The 23,654-nt window shown below is 55.3% G+C and overlaps 12 protein-coding genes across 12 annotated transcripts; 6 read left to right on the top strand and 6 right to left on the bottom strand.

Moving 5' to 3' along the window:
* Positions 1–70: 70 nt before the first annotated feature.
* Positions 71–1,014, bottom strand: BU26DRAFT_544432 (50S ribosomal protein-like protein L13; the record flags this gene model as incomplete). The annotated part of the gene is made up of 2 exons (XM_033831736.1): positions 71–889; positions 994–1,014. 2 exons carry the CDS (start codon positions 1,012–1,014, stop codon positions 374–376), a joined length of 537 nt encoding a protein of 178 aa, XP_033676644.1. The 3' UTR covers positions 71–373.
* A 246-nt stretch (positions 1,015–1,260) lies between these two features.
* BU26DRAFT_525142 (Cu,Zn superoxide dismutase-like protein) lies at positions 1,261–2,415 on the top strand. The gene is made up of 4 exons (XM_033830439.1): positions 1,261–1,426; positions 1,479–1,613; positions 1,704–2,131; positions 2,184–2,415. Exons 1-4 carry the CDS (start codon positions 1,333–1,335, stop codon positions 2,259–2,261), a joined length of 735 nt encoding a protein of 244 aa, XP_033676643.1. The 5' UTR covers positions 1,261–1,332; the 3' UTR covers positions 2,262–2,415.
* A 912-nt stretch (positions 2,416–3,327) lies between these two features.
* Positions 3,328–5,146, top strand: BU26DRAFT_571788 (uncharacterized protein; the record flags this gene model as incomplete). Its single annotated transcript, XM_033834181.1, has 4 exons — positions 3,328–3,342; positions 3,402–3,551; positions 3,604–3,939; positions 3,989–5,146. 4 exons carry the CDS (start codon positions 3,328–3,330, stop codon positions 5,144–5,146), a joined length of 1,659 nt encoding a protein of 552 aa, XP_033676642.1.
* A 1,342-nt stretch (positions 5,147–6,488) lies between these two features.
* Positions 6,489–7,046, bottom strand: BU26DRAFT_175052 (uncharacterized protein). The gene is made up of 3 exons (XM_033820318.1): positions 6,955–7,046; positions 6,756–6,907; positions 6,489–6,650 (listed from the first exon to the last, which is right to left on the bottom strand). Exons 2-3 carry the CDS (start codon positions 6,885–6,887, stop codon positions 6,597–6,599), a joined length of 186 nt encoding a protein of 61 aa, XP_033676641.1. The 5' UTR covers positions 6,888–6,907; positions 6,955–7,046; the 3' UTR covers positions 6,489–6,596.
* A 125-nt stretch (positions 7,047–7,171) lies between these two features.
* BU26DRAFT_525138 (uncharacterized protein) lies at positions 7,172–8,297 on the bottom strand. The gene has a single exon (XM_033830438.1). The coding sequence runs from the start codon at positions 8,133–8,135 to the stop codon at positions 7,365–7,367; it is 771 nt and encodes a 256-aa protein (XP_033676640.1). The 5' UTR covers positions 8,136–8,297; the 3' UTR covers positions 7,172–7,364.
* Positions 7,838–9,626, bottom strand: BU26DRAFT_175023 (uncharacterized protein). The gene is made up of 3 exons (XM_033820317.1): positions 9,369–9,626; positions 9,222–9,314; positions 7,838–9,165 (listed from the first exon to the last, which is right to left on the bottom strand). Exons 1-3 carry the CDS (start codon positions 9,454–9,456, stop codon positions 8,201–8,203), a joined length of 1,146 nt encoding a protein of 381 aa, XP_033676639.1. The 5' UTR covers positions 9,457–9,626; the 3' UTR covers positions 7,838–8,200.
* A 219-nt stretch (positions 9,627–9,845) lies between these two features.
* On the bottom strand, positions 9,846–11,722 carry BU26DRAFT_610822 (nuclear localization protein). The gene is made up of 2 exons (XM_033836017.1): positions 10,565–11,722; positions 9,846–10,512 (listed from the first exon to the last, which is right to left on the bottom strand). Exons 1-2 carry the CDS (start codon positions 11,593–11,595, stop codon positions 10,083–10,085), a joined length of 1,461 nt encoding a protein of 486 aa, XP_033676638.1. The 5' UTR covers positions 11,596–11,722; the 3' UTR covers positions 9,846–10,082.
* A 137-nt stretch (positions 11,723–11,859) lies between these two features.
* BU26DRAFT_525136 (uncharacterized protein) lies at positions 11,860–13,864 on the top strand. Its single transcript, XM_033830437.1, has 2 exons — positions 11,860–12,277; positions 12,323–13,864. The coding sequence occupies exons 1-2, from the start codon at positions 12,195–12,197 to the stop codon at positions 13,761–13,763; spliced, it is 1,524 nt and encodes a 507-aa protein (XP_033676637.1). The 5' UTR covers positions 11,860–12,194; the 3' UTR covers positions 13,764–13,864.
* A 420-nt stretch (positions 13,865–14,284) lies between these two features.
* BU26DRAFT_440592 (FAD dependent oxidoreductase-like protein superfamily) lies at positions 14,285–15,749 on the top strand (the record flags this gene model as incomplete). The annotated part of the gene is made up of 5 exons (XM_033824403.1): positions 14,285–14,462; positions 14,527–14,824; positions 14,873–15,045; positions 15,069–15,463; positions 15,519–15,749. 5 exons carry the CDS (start codon positions 14,285–14,287, stop codon positions 15,747–15,749), a joined length of 1,275 nt encoding a protein of 424 aa, XP_033676636.1.
* A 436-nt stretch (positions 15,750–16,185) lies between these two features.
* On the top strand, positions 16,186–17,317 carry BU26DRAFT_525134 (uncharacterized protein). Its single transcript, XM_033830436.1, has 3 exons — positions 16,186–16,322; positions 16,903–16,960; positions 17,020–17,317. Exons 1-3 carry the CDS (start codon positions 16,242–16,244, stop codon positions 17,145–17,147), a joined length of 267 nt encoding a protein of 88 aa, XP_033676635.1. The 5' UTR covers positions 16,186–16,241; the 3' UTR covers positions 17,148–17,317.
* A 661-nt stretch (positions 17,318–17,978) lies between these two features.
* Positions 17,979–19,072, bottom strand: BU26DRAFT_440549 (uncharacterized protein; the record flags this gene model as incomplete). The annotated part of the gene is made up of 2 exons (XM_033824399.1): positions 17,979–18,221; positions 18,314–19,072. 2 exons carry the CDS (start codon positions 19,070–19,072, stop codon positions 17,979–17,981), a joined length of 1,002 nt encoding a protein of 333 aa, XP_033676634.1.
* Positions 19,073–21,718: 2,646 nt separating this feature from the next.
* Positions 21,719–22,520, top strand: BU26DRAFT_511403 (uncharacterized protein; the record flags this gene model as incomplete). The annotated part of the gene is made up of 3 exons (XM_033827303.1): positions 21,719–21,756; positions 21,881–22,155; positions 22,333–22,520. 3 exons carry the CDS (start codon positions 21,719–21,721, stop codon positions 22,518–22,520), a joined length of 501 nt encoding a protein of 166 aa, XP_033676633.1.
* Positions 22,521–23,654: the final 1,134 nt, after the last annotated feature.

Raw genomic sequence — 23,654 nt, 5'->3', positions numbered from 1 at the left:
AGTAGAACAGTAGCCATCATATACCCCGGGGATGACTGCAGAGAGAGTAGAACTAGAGAATATAAAGCTTGCTTTATAATATACCTTTTCCGCTACTCATACTCCATTGTGTTTTGCGAGCAATATTAGCCCCGACACCATTCATGTCAAGCTTACCGGCCTTCTTGATCTGGTAGCTCGGGTGACCTTTTGCTTAGGATGTACCTGGCCACGTCCCGTATTTGTTCGTATATAATTCACTGTAGAGGAGCTACTCTCATGACCGTACATCTGTGGTGTGCTACAATGAACCGCCTCAAGAAGGCATATATGGACTCCACAAGCCATGCACCCTCCACCTAGAAATACATATTCTCACAGACCCTCCTAAGCCTCAACAGCTCAATGGTCGTGAAGCCGGCACTTCCGTATTTTGCTTCGCCTCTGCCAATGCCTTCTTCACGTCTGGATGCTCTGCAATCCCCTGCCCCCCACCCACGCTCACCGTCAACAGATTCTCCGTATACGGATGACTCCTCCCTTCAAATGTCTTCAACCTTGCCAACCTCTCCTTCCTCAGCCTATTTTTCGGCAGCATTCCACTCACCGCCTTCCGCAGCACCTCTCCGCCTCCCCACTTCGCAATCATCCGATCCATACTAATTTCCTTCAAGCTGCCCGGCCGTGTTGTGTGTGTACGGTAGAGCTTCTGGAAGCGCTTTTTGCCGGTGGTGTGCAGGTTCGCGCAGTCAATGGCCACGACATAGTCGCCGCAGTCGGTGGACGGGTCGAAGATGGGCTTGTGTTTCCCCATGAGGGTTAGGGCAATGCTGGAGGCGATGCGACCGAGGGCGCGCGGATCGGAGCCGATGTCGACGAGGTGCCACGAGCGCGCGTAGGCGAGGCGTGTCTGGGGAGTGAGTTAGCGGAGGTGTTTGAAGCCTTGAAGGGCGTATAGCGGAAGTGTTCCGAGGCGTCGAAACTGTGAAGCGGAAGTCCGATCGGAGCGCATACTCTGCCGACTGTTTGAGACATTGTGTAGGAGGCCAATGGCCTGATCAGTCGTGTTCTGACCCTCCTCCGGCAGCTTAGCCTGCCCTAACTATTGACACAACGGCCTAGGGAAAGAGATCGCGGGGGCAGAGCTTGAATGGGTTGTCGTGAGGTCGAGTTTGAGATGCTTGGCAGTAATTTCTGGCCCGGGGTAGGCGTGTCACGTGATTTCGGCCCGTACCAGCTGCCGAACTCGTTCGATTTCAAAGCGAAGTAAAGTGCATATGCGTGGGATCCATGGATGCATGAGAACATTTAAACTCTCACTTCGATACCTTCAATCAAAACACGCCCGCCACAATGACTATACCGCCTTTCGAAACCACCTTCGCGGTGCCTATGACCTGCGAAGCCTGCATCAAAGACATCGAAGGCTCGCTACACCAACTGAGTGGTCAGACCCTAAGCTCGAGGTGTTTATGATCCCTGCATTAACTCTACAGCAGGAATCCAGAAAGTTACCGCCAATCTCAAAGATCAATTAGTCTCTATCGAGGGCACCGCAGCGCCGTCAGCAATCGTCGCAGCGATACAAGCAACGGGCCGTGATGCTATTCTGCGTGGCAGTGGAAAGTCAAACAGTATGTTTACCCAGATGAGGTCTACTTTAGCAGTCACAATAAACTTCTCTTGGCTCGGAGTTTGTCGTACGATATTGACGAGATCTACAGGCGCCGCGGTCTGCATTCTGGAGTCGCACGCCCCTCACGTGGAGAACAAGGTTCGGGGACTGGTGCGCATGGTCCAGGTCGCCCCCAACATGACCATCGTGGACCTCAGTATTAGAGGACTGTCTCCTGGAACCTACCATGCTACAGTCCGAGAGACGGGAGACATCTCGGAGGGGCCCGCATCGACAGGCGGCATCTGGGAGGCTGTCAAGGCGAAGAAGGAAGACACCCCGTGTCGGGGGGTGTTTGGGACCGTCGAAGTGAGCAAAGGTGGCGTCGGTACCGTCTTCTTGGACAGACCGATTCAGATCTGGGAGATGATCGGCCGCAGCATTGTGGTAGCGAGGCAGCAGGACGGAAAGTTTGATAAGAACGATCCTGATACGATTGTGGGCGTAATTGCGCGTTCGGCCGGTGTGTGGGAGAACGTGAGTAGACCCACTGGCTCAGCTAGATCTCCGCTCACGTCTTTCCTCACAGGACAAAACTGTGTGCTCGTGCTCCGGCAAGACAGTATGGCAGGAACGTATAGACGAAGTCGGTCGGGGAATGCTCTGAAGGCTGAAATGCCGAGCAGGATGCGACCCTTGGCAAACTACGTGTTGATGATTAAAAGGCCAAAATGATCAGCCCGGCTTTGCTATACCCTATCGCCTCTGCCGGAGGAGGTAGCAAAGAATGAAATGCCGTTTCGCCTACCATATCTGGCGGCCAATGTACACGGACTGCTCCCTTGAATTCAGGCCGAAACAGTGCCTGCGTGAATAGGCAAGCACAGGACAGATGCCAGTGGCTTCGAAGCCTGATGAACATTATGCGTTCATGCCTGGAAACCCGAGGCGGACACGGTGAGTGGCCGGGCAGAGAGGCGATCACGTGGCTGTCTCATCAGCAAGATTGCCATGTAACAGACCTCAAACGTGGTCGGTGGTCCTCGGAGGGAGGGATAGGGAGCGATGTCCGCCAGTGTGCCGAACTGCTGTCGCCGGTTGCGGAGGAGGCCTAAATTGAAGTCAATAGCGCTTGAGAAAGCCATTTGTTATCCGGCTATCAGATGGCGGTGGTGTCATGGCTTGAATGGGTTGGGTTGACTGTCGCGACGAGCGTCGAAGCGCTGTGGATGCCGGACGGACCGTGCAGATGGCCAATCATCGCGGCCAATGCGGTGTCCGCCAAGTCTCGTTCTCAGACGCGCTGGGACTCAGATTTGGTCTCCCCACTTGCGCCAGCCATCCAACCGCCCGCCAAATCCCTCCTGGTTCCCTGCTGCCCTTGCTGTGCTGTCCTCGACGCCTCTTCCTCCTCCCTCAGACTCCGTATACTGTCCTTAAGAGTCACGCTCCTTACCGTCCCTCTTTTGTGCCTCCCGCCCCTCACGCTCGACACACTATAGTACAGTAATAGCCGAGCAACGACGTCCACGTAATATTATTCGACGGCGCGCACACTCGGAAGCCCCGGCGGCTACGTTATCAATTCTGAGTTAGGGAGAAGAGGAGGAATCCCCAGCTGGGCGCGCTTTAGACGAATATAACCCCTCCACCTAGCGTGGAGCGGTAGGAGCAACTGAACACTGAGGCTTGACGACACCATACTGCCGGGTAACCACTGAGAAACCTTCGTCATGTCTCTGAAGCAGGTACGCGACCATTTGGGAAGGCTCAATTCATTGCGCGTCAATTGCTAAGTGCGGCGCAGGAAATCGAGACCTGGGTGGCAGCCCTGAACCACTACGACAACAACGAGTTCGACGAGGCATTAAAGGCATTCGATGGAATCTCCGACACATCCAAGATTCTGTTCAACTGCGGCGTTATTCACGCCACGCTTGGAGAGCATGAGAAGGCGGTATGTAGGCTGCGCGGGACGACAAAGAGGGTACGTGCTGATGTCTACGCAGGTCGACTGTTACCAGCGCGCTGTGCGGCTGGACCAGTATCTTGCCGTCGCCTACTTCCAGCAGGGCGTGTCGAATTTCCTCATGGGCGATTTCGAAGAAGCGCTTGCCAACTTCAACGATACGCTTCTCTACCTCCGCGGCAACAACAACATCGACTATGAACAATTGGGTCTGAAATTCAAGCTATATTCGTGCGAGGTGCTCTTCAACCGCGGTCTCTGCTACATCTACCTCCAGCAGAAGGATGCGGGTGTGCAGGATCTGTCCTTCGCAGCCAAGGAGAAGGTCGTTCCCGACCATGACGTGATTGACGAGGCTATCAGGGAGGAGGCAGAGGTACAGAAGTCCTTCCTAGTCCGCTTGAATCGTAGCTTACCAAACTTAGGGCTACACAGTCTTCTCCATTCCCGTCGGCATCGTCTACCGCCCCAATGAAGCGAAGGTCAAGAACTTGAAGACAAAGGACTACCTCGGGAAGGCTCGTCTCGTTGCAGCTTCCGACAGGCAAAATGCATTTACTGGGTTCGCCGGCTCAGAGATCAAGAAGATGGCCAACGCAGCCAAGGACGACCGACCGGAAGACAAACTTTCCTACGCCGCCACAAATCTCGTCAAGCCTGAGCTCCAGAGCAGGGTCCGGCAGCAATCTGAGCCGCCCATGACCCGCAATATGTTCCCGCCGACGCCGCCTCCCGAGTCCGACAACAGGAGATCTGCTGGCGAGAAAGGGGGACAAATGTCCCGCGCTCAGTCTGTCCGCGGCGGTGGACCCAAGCCTCAACCCCTCAATCTTGGTCGCGCCGCATTTGATCAGAAGGATGACAGGCGAGATGACGCCCCACCGCAGCGCAGGGGCACTCAGCGATCGGCTTCGGAGCGGCCACCGAACCGCTCCAATACCATGCGCATGCGGGATATGGACCGCCGCGACCGAGACAGGCCCCGTCGCCGTGGATCTGATGATGATGTTGATGACTACGCTGACGATGTATACGACATGTACCAGCCCCGTTCGAATCGCCCCTCTTACAGCCGCTCCCGGCAAGGAAAGACTTCAAGACCCGCATATATCGACGAAGAGGAGGAAGACGATTTCGACGGCAGCGATGTCGATGACGGCGAATTCGAAATGGTGTCCCGCTCAAAGACTAGGAGACGATCCCCCACTCGCTCCGCCACCTCAAGCCGCAGCGGCGGTAACGTAGGCGGCAAGATCCGGGTGAAGGTGCACGCTGGCGATACGCGCTACGTCTTCATAACCCCGAACACGTCGATGCGCGAATTCGTCCAGTCTATCCGCGAGAAGTTTGGCGTCCGCCAGAACTTCAAGGTCGAAATCAAGGACGACGGCGACATGATCACCATGGCGGACGAAGACGACCTGGACATGGCGATCCAAACGGCGCGGCAAATGGCCCGCAAGGAAGGTGGTGACGTAGCGAAGATGGAGGTATGGCTCACCTTTGTCCCATCCTCTGCCCAAAACAAATACCCGCCCTCCAACCCTCCCCTCACCCCCAGCATCGAAATCTCCGAATACTAGAATGTCTAATGGAGTGGGGGCTAATCAAATTGCGCTTTTTAGGTTTGGATAAAAGAAGTATAGAATTAGATACCCCAGCCACGCAACTCTTCTCACGAGGATACCGCACCACGCTTTTTTTCCTTCTTCGTCTCTCTCTGATTCTCTTTTGGATATTCGAGTAGTACCCGCCCCTTGTTGGCAGGCAGGCACGGTCTAGTTCTCTAGGACGCTGCTGCCTTAGCCCTTTGATATAATGTCGATATGTTTATCAGCGAGCATCCGTTCCGTTACTGCCATACTCGTAGCATATTTTGCCTGTACACGCGAGTGGTCGGCGTTTTCCCATAGTTTTTCTTTCACAGCCGGACTGTTGAATGTCCGTGGTAGACTGGGTGGTTCGCAAATACTTAGCGCCGTTTGTCTAGGAGACAACGATTGAGAGCCGTAATTATGTGGTATGAAGCATGTTTTGAATTATCGAGAAGTCGATGTCTCTCCCCACTCCCATGGAGTTTTTGGTGATACGTACTCTACCACACTGAACCACGAATTCCAGTCATTTCAATCCTCCAGCACATCAACACAACCCGCATCCAAACCCAAAATCCGCAGCCCATGGGCCTCACGCCGCACATCCTGCCGCCCTAAAGCCAACAACGCCCAGACGGACACTTCTCGGGGGTAAGTGATAGGACACGGCACTTAACCAAGCCGGCGCCCACAGCGTTCCAGAAAAGAAGGGTTTTGCAGCCAACGCATGCAGCCGCATGTGCTTTGCATCGCCAGCACGCGAACATCAGACCACTATGTTTCGGCGGGTAAATGGGGCGCGCCGATGCGTTTGAGAGGCGTAAGTACAGTAAGCCGGCCCGAGACGAGACGTACGATGCCGGCGTGATTCATGCTCGAAACGTTGATGGCAAGGCAGAGCGTTTCGGACCTTGCCGTTACGGTTGTGTAAGAGGACCGGATGGAGGAGAAAGTGAAGGGAAGGAAAGGGCCAAGCATCTGTCAGTTGGCTTTTGACAGAGCTTGGCTTGACTTGGCGGAGCGAGGTTGGGAAAGGGGCATGGTAGATGGTGAGTTTTGAGGATGCGTTCGTCGGAAGGGGAACGGGTGGTGTTTCAAAGTTGGTGCATGGGGATGTGATGTTACAGCACCCAAATTGTCGAGTACTGTAGCAGGCAAGTGTCGATTCCTCATCATTCAGCTTCCTTAAAAGGCATGTTGGGGATTGTGGAGGTATACACATTCTTACAGCTCGGTCCGACGGTATGTTCAGTCCGAAAACTATAGAGCAGTTACCCGCTGTGCCCTACCCTAGCCTAAACGCCATTCCTATGCATCTCTTCTCCTAGACAAAGAACGTGTCCTCGTGCAAACTCCTCTCGCCTTCGCGCAGTCATCGCAGCGCCTATCCTACACCCGCCTCCTCCTTTCTCGTCCTTCCTCATCCAAATTCATCTCTCTACGCCGGGAGAAGGATCTCAGCCCAGCTGCTGTGCAAAAATGTGACGCCAACCTAACAAACCCCATTGTCAGCGCATAGCCATGTCTCGCGGAGCCTCTTCCTCCTTGTCCTCAACAGCTCACGCCGCAGCGCTTCCGGTCTTAGGAGGTGGCTTACAGCAAAAAGTCCAATCGCAGTAACAACGGAGCGGTTGTCCTTGCTCATTATAGTCTGGTATGCACTGACTGCGAAGTTGGGGTCTTGGGATCCGGCGAGGGTGCGGCCCTTGGGTGCGGCTTTGGGAGGCATCGTTGCGGCGGTGGTTGAGGCTGGAGGTCTGTTAGTGCTGGGTCGAGAAATTCGGGCTTGCGCATACGTGATCAAGGGGTGGAGGACGATTGGAGATGTAGCTATTGGTTCCAGAGCTCGATGCGATAGATGGGAATGATGAAAGCTTCAAGAAACTAAAAAGTCCGAGCGGAAGAATTATTGGCCGGTAAAGTTCACTAGCGCTTACGTAATATAGCCTTCCCCTGCACCGGTTCCTGCTTTCCTACATAACTAGCGGGAGGTTCGGCAGTAAGCAGTGCTCACTAGGTCGATAGGCAAAGTATAGTCACCAGCTGGATCACTTCTCAAGGCATTCATGTCCCACCAGTTCTCTTGTGATTGACGTCTATGTAAGTTCTATTTTCCAACCAAATGCAACGTCTACAGTCGCTCAGTCAACGCACGTATCATGGCCCCTCAGGCCATCTCATGTCCACCTGAGCGAGCTGGGTGACTCTAAGCTTGTTCGTCTCTCTCCATATTACAATCTTCTCGTTCCACCGGCGAAATCGGATTGAGGCCCAGCGGGCCTCCTTCCCTCTTCCGCCCATCCATCCACGCCCCATTAACGTGTACGAACGTCCCCGGAATCGGCGTCGAGATCCTCCCTCTCAATTTGCTCGAATTCGTCTTCTGGATCGAGAGACCCGACAGCGTCGAGCTTCTCTTCACCGTAGAAGTCGTTAGTATAGGCGAAGGCGGGACTCTGGAAGCAGCGGACAAGCTACGTGGTGGTGGAGTCGGCGCATCCCGCATTGGTGTATATGAACGAGACATGTCTGGGGGCTGGATCTGAGACTCAGAGTAGCGACGCGGTGGGGAAAGATCGTTGGCCAGTGATTCGGGAGTTGATGGGGGATGGATAGGTATGGTCGGCATCTCTACCCGGGAGCTCGAAGCTGAGCTGTTGTTCTCGAAGAAGGATTGAACTCTCTGCGGCCCCGGGGCTTGTAACAGCCCTATCTCACTCTTTACCCTCTCAAAGCCCGGTCTCTGGCTCAAAGTCTGCATCTCGGTAATAGGACCAGTCGTTTGCATGCTGATAGAGCTGGCTTCCGTGTTCGGCGTGTCTGCGCTGAAAGCCGAGAAGGGCAAGCGTTTGCTGGGCGAGGGAGGAAGATATCTCTCGGGGTGTTCGAGTGATGTGAGCTCTGGCGAGGATGGGCGGCCTTTTGTGCGGAGAAAGTTAAAGGCACGCCGGAAGAGTGCGGTCCAGGCGGAGACCATGGAGGTACGGAAGAGGAGGATGAAAATTTCGATGCCGACGAGCTGCCTCGTATGTCAGCAAATGCTCATTCTTCAAAATTCTTGGAGGGAAGGAGATAGGATCTTACCGAAGCTAGAATCAGAGACGTAAGGACAGCGGACTGATCCACTGTAAAGTCCTTCACATACCTCCTACACTCATTCTTGTCGCCTTTGCTCAGCGTTTGGCAGATAATCCACGTCTTGACCGGCTTGATATGCTCTGGGTCATTGAACACCGTCCCAATCTTGGAGTCCTGCGTCCAGAACACTATGAAGAAGCTGATGCTCCCAATGATGACGAATATGCTGACCAGTATATTTCGCCATTGCAGCAGGAACAGCCTCTTGACGTTACCCCAATTCTCCACCTTGCGCCGCGCGCGCCCGCGCTCAAAGGAGTTCACCGCCGAGGACCGCCGTTCGCGGCGCAAAGTGCGGATGTAGACGTAAAAGCAGTATGCCGTCGTGACCGTCTGCAGCAGGAAAGCTAGAATAGCAAAGACGACGAGCCAGATCCAGAACGTTACGAGCGCATGCTCACGGTTTGGCAAGCATGTCTGCCCCATGCGATAGCTGAACCCGGTGGCCGCTAAAATAGCGATGAGGAAGACGAATGGGAGCAAATACCCTATCACAAGACTTCCCCATTTGAATCGTTTACCTGGATCCCTGTCCCAGAATATGCGGATGTGGAGCCAGAGACTCCGCAAGAAGACCCATATAACGCAGCCGAGACCACCGAGCGTGACGAGCGAGCCGGTCCAGGCGCAGGAAATGTCGGAGTGCATGTCGTTTGGCGTGATAGCGTCATGGCAAAGGGAAGGCTTGGTGGACACAGGGATGGCGAAGGAGAGCGAGATGAAGAGAACCGGAAAGAGGAGGCCGACGGAGAGGTAATGTCGATGTGTCTGTTCGGAGGGCAGGATGGCGAAGGAGAGAAGGAGGAAGCAGCAAAGAATTACGGAGAGGAGGGAGAGGTAGTTCGGGACGCGGAGCTGGGATTTCCATTCTGTGTTTGGTGGTCAGTGACTTGTACGCAGTATGAAGGTAGAAAGATAGACGGACCTGGTGGATATAGCCAGTCCTGGATGGGACATGGGAAGCAGCATGTTGTCCCATCTTCGAACGAGCCCAGACCGCAGTATCTGCCAGAGGTATCTAACTCTCAGCATCAGCGAGAGTCCCATCCAAGTTGGAATCGTGTATACATACATCCGCCCGTCTTTGAAAACAACGACTCATCCAGCAACGGCGCCGTGCACTTAACTTCCGTTTGGTTCGCAAACGTTCCTAGGGGCATATTGACGGCCTCAAACCTAGAAAGAATCGGCTGGTGGAGATGTATGCATGCGGCTCATTCCCAAGTGCTGGGGCCTCTGGCCATATGGACTTTAGAGCGTAGGCACCACGCACCCGGCCCTTTGTCTGATGATGCCCAGAAATTCGGTGGAACCCCCAGCACGCCGAGGGACTGGTCGACGAGACGTTGCTCCTTTGTTTTCTGCGTATGTGGCGCCAGCGCACGTGGCCCCCGTTTATTCTAGAAGACATGTGGCAGTGGTGCGTTCACAAGATTATAGGAAGACAAAGAAATAGGCGTGCTACGGAGAAGTTTCCCGTTAGGGAAGTGTGATTGTGCTGAGTCGGTAAGGTCGGGCTACACACACCAGAATGCTTCGTCTAGTCTATGTTCAGATACCGAGCTGCGACTAAGAAAGCCGGTCGATGCAGGGCGGGTGATGGTACCTGAGGTGCGGAAGCAGGTTCAAAGAGAGCAAGGGAAGCTTCGCGCGGACAATGAAGGGACCGTTTGAAATACTTGTCTGAGCGTAAGTCTCGTGCCATTTACTATCCGCGGGCGCCAGCCCAACCATTATCTTGGTATCTCTATCTTCAGCCTATAATGCGCTTATTAGGGCTTTTGTTTCAAACCGGAACGCCAGTAAATCCTATTTTGAGTTTCGGGCGCGCGCCATCGACGGCTTCTGAGTGCCATTGACTCTTCCACTCGACCTCGTCATGCTTCGCCTGCAAAAAGGCCTCTCGCTGCTCGGGATTCATCGTCTGGATGTCCTCCTCCTCCAAGTTCGGTAGGCCATTCACCCCAACATCTAAGAAATCGCCATCCGGGCCAGGTAGGCCCAAGCCGGAATACGGAGGTTTCTTCATGTAGGTGTCGACTACGAGGTAGTGCCTGCGAACGAGCGGTGGCACGTCACTCTCTTCTGGAGGGACTTCCTCCCACCGTGCATGAGTTGGCTGCGTAACCTTGGGATAGCACATCAGATTTGTGTGTGGGTCGTAGATACCGTCTAAGTTAGCTCTGCGTAGTGCGGAGAGACTGGAATTGAAGCGGCTGCAAATTGTCAGCATAGGATATACATGCTGAAAGGAATGGGAGGACTTACCTGGCGGATCTGGCATGCTCGAACTGCCAGTTCGCTGATGTAATATTCACCTTCCGCTTTCCAGGTGCCGGTTTACCGTTCGCGGTAGGAACACTTGGAACTCCAGTGTGGTAAACGCTGCTCGCTCCATGCCAAGCGACGTACTGATTCTTGTTGTACGGTTCTCCTGGCGGTGGCAGTTTGTCGTTGGGATCTGCGATCTCGCCCTCAATGTCACCCCTCTCCCTCGCGGCCGTCTCGTAGTAGTCGTCGATGATCCTCTTGCCTCCGATAATGATGCGCGCGCCGAACTCTCGGAAAACCGAGCGTGCGGTGACGACACCGATGGCGCGACCCTTGTAAGAGTGCGGAATGATCTCGCGGTCGATGAGATCCCTCTTCTCCGAGTCGTCGATGATGATCTTGTAGAGTTGCATATGCTTCGTGAAGAACAGGTAGCTGTCTCTGAATCCACAACAACGGGCCGGTTCCGTTGACAGCATGTACAATCTGTCGCCTCTGCCGGTGATCTTAAATACACGCACCCGATAGTCTCGGCCGCCTTGTAGATTTCCCATCTTGTCCACCTTCTTTTCTCCTTCCGGATCCTCAGGTAAGTCAACCTCGTCGTTGATGACATCCATCATGTTCCCCTCCTTGTCAATCGGGACTCGAGTGGTGTGCGAGGGGCCGCCTTTCGGTCGGCCGCGAAAGCCGCCACCAGCAGGCCGTCCACGCTTGCGCTTCACGGGAGTACCGCCCTCAGACGCATTGTCTGGCTCGATCACATTCCAGTCCGGTGGACGGTTCTTCGGTGGGCGACCAAGGCGTTTCTTGCGCGGCAGAACAACGACGGGTGTTGCAGAGCGCTCAGATAGCGCCTTCTCCTCTTCCGACTCTTGAGCGGGGCTATCGGCGTCTTCATCATGTGCGGGCGTCTCGGCGCGCGATGCTGGGGCATCCATCATGTCTTCGTCGTCCAGTTGCGGAGTAGCGCTGCGGGCGGGCGTGCTGCGACGCGCTGCAGCTCGCGAAGGCCGGCCACGCGCCATTGCGTCTGGGCGGTTGATTCTCGGCCGGTGCGCAATTAGTTTACTCCGAGGGGAGAGGTCCGCGATATATCTGAGAGGCAGAGCGAGGGAAGTGAATGGGGCGATGGCGGGGTGGGCAGGAGTGAATGGGATGCGCCTGCGAAGTCGACTGCCCGGACGTGTTGAGCTAGCGAACCTTTGCAGCGCACGGACCCCTTGTCACGTGCCAGTCCCGTCCGCGTCTCGTATGGGGTCGGACTCTCCTGCACTCCCGAAGGCCCCCAACGGGCAATCACTGGAGACATGCGAGTGTCACCTTGTCTAGCCGTTCTTGGGCATTTGGATTGTAATTGCTCCCACATGTACTCCTAGGGCCTGTTACTTCCCGTTACAAGAAACGCCTTTCCGCGCCTCTCACCAACCGTTTCCTCCACCATGGCGTCCATGCAAGGCCGAACCTGCTTGTCAACAAACATGTTTGGCGTAGTCAAGAGCAAAGGAGCGAGCTCAACTCATGGATTTCCGTCCTCCACTTGCAGTTTGCTTGCTTCACTCCGCCCACTGATCCTCCACTGCCGAGCGGTCAACTTGCCGGACCTGGGCAGCATCAGCGATCAGCCATGAGTTTCAAACGACTCGCCATCCAGACCAAGAAGAGCCTTTCCGGGCTCTATTCTTTCGACAATGACCAATACTCCCCAGGGTACGCCTCAGTTCTGTCAGTGCCTCCTAGACTAACATAATCTAGCCCGGAGACCTCCAAGACTCTAACAGCCGCTGCGCAAAGCGGACCCACCGGGTTCGATGAGTTCGGCCTCTCCCAATCCGGCGAGTCTTCCCCAGGTCGAGACAGTCCATCGAGACGTAAGCGGCTGCTGGGATCGCTTCGGAGTATGAGCTCTCTGCGCAACTTGCGGTCCAACCACAGCAACAGCCCCAGCCCCAGCAAGCAATGTGACGACATGCGTGTTCAGCTGGAGAGCCCGCATACGCCCATCCAGCAGAAGCCGTCTCTCATACTCAATTTCGAGGTGTCTCCACCAGATCAGCCGATGTTCGAGCCGACGCGCGAAGCTTCCAGTTCTTCGAGCATAGATGTCCGTCATTCGTCGCCAATCGCAGTGCCAGCGTCGGCTAAGCAAGCCGTATGCAACTTCCATAGCACGCCTCCTGGGCCACCGTTCATAGTTGGAACGATGCCAGACTCGCCAGCCCCGCTGCGGAAACCCTCTGTACAGGAGTCCATCCTCAATCATGCTATAACCGGTACTCCCGATGCAAGCCCGTCCTCGGTCGACGCCGACCGAGCCGTTGACCCGCTACCAACGCCGATGCCCGGGACGACCCTCTCGCTCGAAGACCTCGCAGCACCCAATGCTTCTTCTTCGCCACCGACAGAGCAAAAAGCTGCCCCACAGGACTATTTTGCCAGGACTGCTCCGAAACGGAATGAGAGTATGAAGCATACCGATTGTGTCGCCATTACTGGGAAGCCCTCCGCGCCTCGCAATGCAGATATCGTCACGTCCGCCCGGACTACTGCAGCAGGTGTTGCTGACGACCTCGCGGCTACTCTCCTTCCTGGGAAGCCGGAGCCACTGGGTCCAGGCGAAGCCAACAAAGCAGATGTCCACAATGACCGCTTCATGCTTGATTCGTCCAAGAGGTCAGAGCACGACGAGCTCAGGGCCGACCTTGCATATGTTGTGTGGGACGATCCGGAGATAGCCAGTGAAGACGGGTGCCAGTTGCAGCGCCGCCGAAGCACCTGGGGCCGTCATACCGGCCTTTACGACGGCACTGGTTACGGTGGCGAAACTGCTCCGACAACTCCTCGTCCGTCGATGTCTGACAACACTGAAGACGAAACCGAAGGTACTGACCTGACCGTCCCCGAGGAAGCGGCGCCAGGTGCCGCTGCATTGGAGATAGCCGCGGAGCCAGTCAAAGCATCGGCGGCGTCCGAAGCCGAGTCGGCCGTCGACGGTAAGGAGACACTGCAGGACATCATTCGTGCCTATGCCGGCCCCATGCTCTACCACGAGGAAGCAGAGAATGCGCACGCGGTCGAGTACAGCGGCGACTGCTCCACCGAGGAAGAAGTCGATTCGCTCTACGCATATCCTGCCAGCATGAAGGCGGAGGTCGAGCTCTCGATCAGGGTCATGAATAGGAGCTTGGGAGGATAGCCGGGTGTGCCATTGGAGTAGGGACTAGGTTGCCTAGAAGGTCATGAGAGTATTCTTCCATAGGCAGGAGCGTAGTTGCACAGCAGACTAGTAAATTCAGCACAGCATGCACTCCTCATTTCGCGCTTTCATGGCTCCAGCGCCGGGGCAACGGTTGTTTACTAGCCGCAGATGGCCAAACTTGGTTCGACGTTCTGTGTGTCTGCAAGGTACCGCAGAAACAAGAGAGAGTGTAATACCCACATACAGTGTCAGTTCTGCCTCATTGGTGTGTCAACCTCAGGTCAGGCCATGTTAGTCACGCGCCTGCTTGGCGGCTTCAACGACGCCAAACGGCCGGAAAAACTCGTACGATCACATTGCGTATTTGCCATCATCACCAGCCTTCACCATGGCAGATCGGGCCATTCGTGCACCTGCGCCTTTGTCCTCGCTAAGACAGTTAGATGCAGCTATAACTATCGTTCTCGATCTCGCATCTCCCGCCAATCCTTGAACCTCTGCTCCTTGCCGCGCCCACGATGAGCAACGCGCCAGGCAATACCGTGATTCTCGGAGCGGGCATCGTCGGCCTTTCCACCGCCTACTTCCTCTCGCAGACAGGCAACACGGCGCCGTCGAGCATCCACCTGGTAGATTCGAGCCCGCAGCTGTTCCAATGCGCCTCTGGTCTCGCCGGCGGCTTTCTTGCTCGTGATTGTGAGTGTGCACGCTGCGTCCGATGCCCCTCCATTGGCAGAGCCCCGCCATTGACCGCCCGCAGGGTTCGCACCGTCGAATGCTTCGCTCGGCGCCCTATCCTACCGGCTGCACAAAGAACTCGCCGAAAAGCACAATGGCAGGACGACGTGGGGCTACTGCCAGAGCACCGGCATATCGTTGAGCCAGGACAGCGAGGCTGCGGTCGGAGGCAGCGGCGAAGACTGGCTTCAGGATGGAACGAGCCGAGCTCAGGCTACCAATTCTAAGAGGACTGTGGGCAGCAATGGGCCGGTTTGGCTGAAGCAGACGGAAGACGGCAACCTGGAGGTCATCAGCCAGACCGGCACCACCGCGCAGATGTACGTTCAGCTGCTCGGAAGACGGAAATTGGGCTGACTGGGCTACAGTGATCCTCTGCGCTTCTGCCAATGGCTCCTCGGGCGATGTCTGGAGCGCGGCGTTCAGCTGCACCAGCCTGCGAATGCTATCTCGGTCTTGAAGGACGAAAACGATCAGCTGAACGGAATTCGGCTCAGCAAGAACGGCGAAGAGGCAGACTGTATGCCACGCACAAACCGCAGTCGAGCATCTGCTGACCACCAGTAGTGCCATGCACGCGGCTCCTCATCACCGCGGGAGCTTGGTCACCACGAGTCTTCTCTAAACTTTTCCCGAAATCCACTACCCAACTTCCCATCTCTGCGCTGGCCGGCCACTCCCTCCTCGTGCGGAACCCGTTCTGGGACGTGGAGGAAGAGAACAAGGAGATATGCCACGCCGTGTTCGCTACAGACACTCTCGGATTTTCGCCAGAGTGGTTCTCCCGGATCGGAGGCGAGCTCTATCTGGCAGGCCTTAACAGCACGATGATTCCTCTCCCTGACGTCGCCACGGACGTCGAAATCAACCCCTCTGCAATGGAGCAGCTGAAGGACTGCGCTAAAGCAATGGTGGGAACTGTCGATGGAAAGAACATGGAAGTCATGCGAGAGGCTTTGGTACGAAAGGCACTTCTGGATCGATTTAAGGTTCTGATGCTGACTGACTTTTCAGTGTTTCCGTCCTGTGACGGGAAGTGGCCGCCCCATCGTATGTCGCGTGCCAGACGAGCAGCTCGGTGGTGGCTTGAAGACTCGTGGGGGAGGGGATGGTGGAGTCTTCATTGCGGCCGGCCACGGTGCTTGGGGTATCTCGCAATCGCCTGGCACTGGACTCGTCATGTCCGAATTGATCGAAGGTCGCCCTACGTCCGCGAACCTGTCGGCATTGGTCTTGCCATCCTAATCTGCCTGCCTAGGCCGGGCATATCTGCTTCTTTCTTTTAAAACACGGTATCGGAGCGAATGGGTACGGTATGGGATTGTATGGTTACAGGCAGCATATCGGTTCGGCGCGGGCTGAACTCCTCTTCACTCTACTCCTCGCGAGAGTAGCAGGCGTACCAACATTATAGACCTAGGCATCAATGCACAGAATTATAGACTATCTCAGCAACAGCATATTGTAATCCCAAGTGATAGCTCGCGTCATTTATTGCTCAATCGTGATCAGATGCCCGACCGTACCAGGCATGTTGGGCTGGTGCTTGTGGGTCTGGCAAAAGGCGACGGCATCACCATGACATCACGGCATCGCCATCACTCACGACTTTTTATTTAACACAAACGTACCACAAGCACTCTCAAGACAGCATCAAAAGCAACTCAAGTAAACTCAATCCGCAATTCCACCACGAATACCACCCAATAAAACTTTCAGCACACACGTACCCACACCATGCCTCGACAGGGCGACGGCTCCTCGGACAACGGTCCCATCGAGACCGGTGAGAACCTCATCCACGGCGCAAGCGGCGATGTAAGTCCAGAACTCAATACACAACATATTCGTTTAAGTTTTGCGGAATCCTCTCTTCCATTCCTCAGCGCAACTCGCAGCAGAGGGTTGCTGTGCCGCTGAGAGCGCCCGGGCGCCTCTTTCAAGGCCTGCCCACGTGTTCCTCCATGTGGGAGGCGGGGTATCCAACAAAGAACAGGGATATCAAGGAAGAAAGGCTGTTCCTGTGGTCCCTGATTCTTCCTCTGTTATTTTAATGCTTCCTTACCTGTCCTCAAATGCTCCTCGCCTCCTTTGAGGCCCCGCTCGCCGCTTCCTCTTCCTCCTGCACTTGAGTCCAGACTCACGTGGCGAGAGTGCTGAGCCCCCATTTCGAGGAGGGGTGTGGAGTTCTGGATCAGGAGGAATGAAGCGGGAGTAAGGGCGCGGAGCGATGGAGTCTGCGTGGAGTAACTGAGTTCGGGAAGTCGCGGTCCGCTCAGGCTTGAAGACAACAATCTGGATTTGGGATGCTTTGCCTTACTGCTCCAGTTCCTTTCTCCTCTTGTTATTTTCATTGAACCTGTTCATCCGAGACATGGCGCTAACTGGAAACCAACAGGCCACTATCAAGCGTGCACAGAAGGTCGCTCCCATGCCTGAGCCCGAGAAAGGCGCAGGTGAGTCTCCCTACCACACGTCAAGTGCCCTGAGGAATGCAGCGCTAATTTCTCAACAGCTCTCGAGGGAATGAACGCCTCCGGCGGCGGCTCCGTGGGCATCTCAGGAACGACCGGTCAGGGCCGCCACGCGAACGACTCCAACAAGCCGCCCGTAGTGGACCAGGTCACCAAGGGCTCATCGTGAGGGTGGAAACGCAATTCCTCTCAAGTCTTGGTTGAGTATCCGTGAAAGGGCTCATGCAAGGCGATAGCGTAATTGGAGCAGGACCGCTGCAAGCGTTAGGAATGCATGAGGGAGCAAGGAGTAATTTCCAAAGGTTCCTCAAAAGCCCCCATGGAATGCCTCAATTCCGGCTATAGCTTAATCGAAAGCTTTATGAAGTGATTTGGCAAGCTCATTTGCATGTGCGTGTGCATGTGCTGATGTGCAGGTCCTAATTAGCTTCATTATTCGCGAGCTGATGTGGCAAGAGCTGAGGAAATGTGCTGATCTGCAAAAGCGAGAAACATGCTAGCGCAAGCACGCTGACGCCGAAGACTAGACGCCGAGGTTCCCGTGTAAGCTGAAGTGGATACCGCGATTAGGCCCGGCATTCATGTCAGGCGGTGTGCAGACAAATTTCACTTTGCAAAGGGAGAATAGTAGTACAAGTATGATGCGAAGTTGTAGTTGATTGGCTACATGAAAGGCACCAGCCCTTGGTGTACTGTCTTGTCGGCCATGGAGTTACCCGAACTCTATCCAGGGTAGTCCACCAACCCAGCCCTTCGATTCGATGCTAGTATAACACACAAAGTCCCTTTTCATGACTCCTTCTGACGCCCCGTCCTAAGGTCACCGTCATGAAGCCCCCCGGATTCCAGTGAACTAAGAATCTCTTTCCTCAAAGCAAAACCCTGACGCCTCCCAGTGATTTGTCTAGACCGTAATGAAGACCTCAAACGCCTCCTCGCCGCACCATCGAGTCGGGATCGCCGCGCCGCCACCCTCAGCGACCGACCGACCGACCTGTTGCTAATGCTGCTCCGCTGCGAGAGCCTCGTCGCTAACCAAAGTTGCGCCAGAGGCTGTCTGCAAGTCGAAGTGCTTTGCATCAAGGGGGTCAGAAAGGCCATAAGGGTGGAGGAGGTCGGCTTGGCCGAAGATGGCGCTGCTGAAGAAGACGTCTGTGTCAACCAGGCCAGAAGCGCTGTCCACAACTGTGTTGTTGTTTGTGGTGTCGGGGAACTGGTCGAAGTCGAAAAGAGAGTCAATAGGCTTCTCGTCAAGGGTAGTGTGAGGTTGAAGAGAGTAAGGAAAGCCCAGATCGCTGGAAGTTGTGGTCGGAGCGGTTGCGGGGAGCGGCAGACCGCCAAAGCCTTCGACTGACACTGCAGGTCGCACAATATCTCTGCAGGATATCGTGTCTGGTCGAAGTCGGCGGCGGTCTCGCTGAAGTCGGGCGTCTCGGGCTGGCACGAGGAGTCGCGAGGCGAGTCCATCGAGTCCATGGTCATGGAGACGGGGCTGGGGAAGGATGTCGATGTCGTCTGAGCGGGGTTGACGGTGTCCGAGGTGGCGCTCAGGAACGAGTCGTACTCGCTCACGGGCGTGAGGTGCTCGAAGGTGGATTCGGGCACTTCGCCGGGATACTTCTGGCGGTAGACGTTGAGCTCAGCGGTCATGCGGGCCATGGCCAGCCGCGCCGTCTTGAGGTCGTGCTCGAGCTTGTCCTTCTCGGCCTGGAGCGTCTCGTACTCCTGCCGCTTGCGCTCGCGCGAGTTGTGGGCGGCCAGGCGGTTGCGCTTGACACGCTCGATGCGGCGCTGCTCCTTCTCGTCCTCTGTCTTGGCGCGCTTCCGCGGGGGCAGGTTGGTCTTTGGCTCGGGGAGCACCTGGCCCCACGACTTGCGCTTCTTGGCCTGCCTGCCCTCTGGGGCAGGGGAGCCGGCCGACGATGCGTTGGACGGCGGCGGGGCGGGGGTGTCGAAGGCGGCCTGGAGGTCCTCCATCTTGATGGTGGTGGACGCCGGGTCTATTGTGGGCGGCGGGGTGGAGAGCTGGTGTGACGAGGGCATGGCAGGCGTGCTGATTGCTTGTGCGAACTGGGTGGTGTAGAGGTGGTCCATCCCCGTGGTGGTGCGGATTGTCGATGCGAGGGCGTGCTGGGCATCTGGAGGGGAGGAGGGGAGCGGAGGGGATGATATCGGGCTGGGTGCGTGAGGACAGCTGTCCTTTATGCTCGCCCACCTGGGCACGGATGCAGGGGGCGCAGTCGCGCTTTCCGGATCCGGTGTAGTCCCATCTAATTTAGAAGCGACCCATCCGTTTACCCCGATCGGCCCGTGCAGCATCCCTGGCCTCCCCTGGCCTCCTCGTAAAGCACTCTCAGTGCATTCTGCCATCGTGTGAGTCGACTGTTTTGGGCACCAAATTCGACGACATCTGCTGGAATAATTTAGGCACCTCTTTTATATCGTATCCGCCGGCTGGACTGTTGCTGTCCCAGGCCTCCTGAACCGCAAAGGGCGCCGAACTCGATGGAAACGCAAGCGTCAGGGCCGCGGCCCGCCAACTGCGTTTCACAGTCGGTCTCCGCGTTGCGCGAGGGACATCCAGGGGGGATTCTGCCCAGGGGGGATTCTGCTGCATTCCCGCCGAATTTCCATCTTTGTGCCGCGCCAGTGTTGGAATCCCTCGCCGCTTCGTTTCGTCTCTGCTCCTGCCTTCTATTCCTTCTGGCGGCGCCGCTGGCAGGCTGAGTACGCTTCAAACAAAGGCAAAAACGGGCGCTCCAAGCATGCGCGCAGATCAGGCCAGCCCAGCGTAACCCAGCCGTCGCTGAGGATCCGCAGGGTGGCGTTGCGAATCACAGCTGTGTGTCGTCAGACAATGACCCAATGAGGCACCCGGAGTACGCGAATGCCACCACCATCGACATCCAATATGCATCGCTGAACCCACCCACCAGCCCTCGTTATTTCCAAGTATTTTTTCTCTCTCGCAGTCACGCTCCCCAATAACGGCCATCTAAGTTAATATGGCTCCACGCATACACGCAGAGCGGGAAGTCTTCTCGAACGATCCGGGGTGCATGGAATTCATCTATTTTTTCCGGGCTAGCGATATCAATCGCCGCACTTCAATCTCCCCGCATTTTCTTCGCAATATACACACATCGGCTCTGCACACGAGACTACTACCGAAGCGACCCTGCACGGAAGCACAAAAGAACATGAAAGAAGGGTTAGCTTCCTTCGTACCGTTGTGTCACACGAGGAGCATGGTATCTGTTCGACGGAATTTTCGTTACTGCGTTTGACATGAGAATCTCGCCTGGACATGACTTCCGCCGACGGCGGAACTATGGCGAGCCGGTGGAACAACGTTTCTCGGAGCCGGTCTCAGTCAGGCAGCTCTTCTATTTCATGACCGCCCGGTTCCGAATTGTTTCTGCCTGCCTCGCGTTGAGAGGTCTAGCTTGTTCCGTCGCCGCAAGTTGATGGCGGACTTTCACATTCAATAATAGCGTACGTAAGTGTCTCATACTTGTTTCTTCATCTCGGGTCGTTTTCTTTCAGTTTTGGTCCGGCGCCAAAATCAATGATATGTCGCCATCGTCGCCATTCAAGGCAACACAATTCGGACCAATCACGACACCAGAAATGAAGATGCCTGGATACTCCATAACCCCACAACAACTCATCAGGACTGAAGACGCGCGTTCATAATGGAACAAGATGCGAACCACACGATCAGTAGAGATCATGACGAGAGGTGGCCTTCCACGCCTTCCAGCTTTTGCGCACGCGCGAGCCAAACTACACGACCTTCGGTCGATGACACCTACCTGGGACCATTGCCTTCCCTCGGCTCCATTGGCTCTGGCCTGGTTTGTGACAGACAACTCGTACATGACGATGCGGCAGCAGACTGTTGGCCGAAAATTCGTACAAATATCTAAAACAAGGCTGCCTACCGCGGCACGGACAAGGGAACCGGCCTGTACCTCGGACGGGCCGGAAGCTTCTGAGAATTTCAAGGCGCAGACTCGTACTCCGACCATAATCGAACCCTCTTGTGGGTCGTTTCTTTACGCCGGGGTAGCCGAGACCATCTCCACACATACTCTCGAAAGCTGTAGTCCTACAAATGGACAGCCCGGTGATACAGCTCGAAAGCAGAAGATGGAAGGACCACGAAATGAAGGTCTTCACGCTAGCTTGTAACTCTTGTACATAACATTCGCGATCGCTTCCAGGGAGAGTCCAAACCCGATCACAATGACAAGCGCCTTCATCCCCGGGCCCCGCTCAGTTGTCATAGGTCTGGTATTTGGCGGTCTTGCTTTCTATTTCCTCCCTTCATCTTCCAGTACTCCAATCTGTGTATGCGTCGGTAAGGAAAGAGCAAGACAAACGCCGAACACAGTCACCGTACCTTGCTTCTCACTTCACGATATCAACGACTTTTGCGAAGCCGTAACACAGTCTCAACCGTATCAACGAGGCCCGATGTCCATTGGATGATTCCACGACGAGTAATTAAAAGGCGTTCCTGGCATTCACTTCGCTGTCCCACCAAGAGGCGAATGAACGCGATTAATTCATTCTCTTTGCTAACACTTATCACGGGAATGCCTCTCCGCGCACATAGCTATCAAAGCCATCCAATCGTTTCGATGCCATATGAGAGGAGGCGCTAAGGAAGTGACTGGTGGTGCACGGGGTCATCTCCCATCGCTAACAACGCTGAAGTTTGAATCGGCTTGAACAATGTCGGAGGGCATAGGGGTACAAAATGCTAGCAGGCGGTTAGTCCCGACGAATTCCGGACAACCCATCTCATCCGCATAATCTCTTCACTGGAACTAACTTCGAAAATTCAAACCTGGACGTCGGGTATGGCTTCGCACCGTAGCATGAATCGCTTCCAAGGTTTCCCGGCAACGACAAGATCTCGGTCGCTCCGCGGCCTCCCAGGTCATCGTCCGCTGTTGCTCTGGCGGATTGTATCACTGGAGACCAGAAGCCTTCTCCTTCTCCTGATCGTGTTGAGCGTCGGGAACTCCAGCACATAGACGCCGCGCCTGGCCGACACCGCACTACGCTCGCTCGTAGAAGTGCAACACGCCGTTGGGCTGCTAGCCCTCCCGATTTGCCAGAGTTTTCGGGGACCCTTCTGATAAACCAGGCTGCTCTACAAGCTCAAGGTAGGCGCCGAGTGCAGGGACAGCCACCGAGCTCTCCGCATCAGTACCAGCCATATCGTCCAGTCGATCCTACTGCACTGCTTGAAATGCGGACTGAGTCAGCTGAACCGTGTAGTTGTCGAGCAGAGGTGCCACATGCTCAAATCAGTCGCCCAGAGCTACTGACACTGAGTTCAGCTTATACAGCGCGCTTGCAAGCACGCTCATCCCCTCATCCTGCTCCCGCTCCGACTAACGAGCCAGAACCCGCGGCTACGGATCCTCGTCGCCTTTCAGAGCGGTCGGAGGAGTTCAAACATCCATCGCGTACCTTGACCAGCCTGCTTCGAGATTGTTTTAGGGATATGCTTTGTGGTGAAAAGTGATGAGGAATAGCCAGCATCTAGTCTCCTTGAACCATCGATATTATGTTGAGCTTTGCGAGAGCTCTCTGTTGCTTTATGTGATAAATCGAGTGCTTGCCTGCTCCAAATAATGGACAGTGTCACATTGCATTGAATAGTAAGTCGATCGATACGCATCTGCGAGAAGCCCTATAGTAATTGAAACGTCCATTTGCTTGTCTGCTAAGTGTATTTATCGACCTAATACATTTCTTAAACGGCTCAAATTTTCACAGCCGTTTTATGCTGATGTCTGAACTCCTCTACCCGCTCTTTCCACAGCATTGTGCACATACCCGTCAAACCTCAACACCCTCCGGTCCCGTCATGCCATACATTGTGCACCACACAATACCCGTCATCCTCACAATCTCCCAGCTTCATGCTAAATTCGCGCCCGGCAAATTTCTAGTCGTCCTTCTTAAACGCCACTGCTCCTTCCCACAATTCTGCCGGAGCTCAATTCCCTACCTAACCAGCAGAAGCACATCAAGACCGTGTTTGTCAATGTCTAGTACTACTCTAACTTATCGAATGTCTGAAGAAAAGGATGGCCATGGCTCGGCAACAGGTCGCTGGATCCGTAATCTGCATGCTGAGTACGGTGTTCCTGATACAACCGAGAATGCGTATCAGGGCGGGACACCGCCATACGAGTACATCTACTCGTCTTCCACTGCGCTCGCTACTAGACCACATCAGACCAAGACAGCAGCAGGCCCACAACTTCGCGCACCTACCTCAACATCCCATCCGCCATCACCCACCCCGTCTACCGCCGTACCTTATCAAGCACCGTGAGAGACCTACCCTGTACCCCTCACGGACCTGGACGCTAATGTAGCAGCGGCGTGCATGCGTGGTTATCATGCCCAACTACGTCGCGGAGTCCTGACGCAGTCGCGATTCGACGCACTCACAGCGAATTTGCGAGCCCCCTCTCACTGCTCCGAACCAGACACCTTCGCGCGCTCCTTCACTCTCCTAACCACAGATACTCGGCGTTCAGAACGTGCATATAGTGAGCAGTTAACTACACTCTATGAATCGCGAGGCTGTACCGTCCTACAGTCCGCCCAACTGGACGCAGCTGCATCAGAACTGCCGCCCCAAGAT

The sequence above is a fragment of the Trematosphaeria pertusa genome (genome assembly GCF_010094035.1).
Source record: "Trematosphaeria pertusa strain CBS 122368 unplaced genomic scaffold BU26scaffold_23, whole genome shotgun sequence".
Lineage (NCBI taxonomy): Eukaryota > Fungi > Ascomycota > Dothideomycetes > Pleosporales > Trematosphaeriaceae > Trematosphaeria > Trematosphaeria pertusa.
Note: the sequence above shows the minus strand (reverse complement) of the source record. Positions and strands in the feature narration are given on the sequence as shown.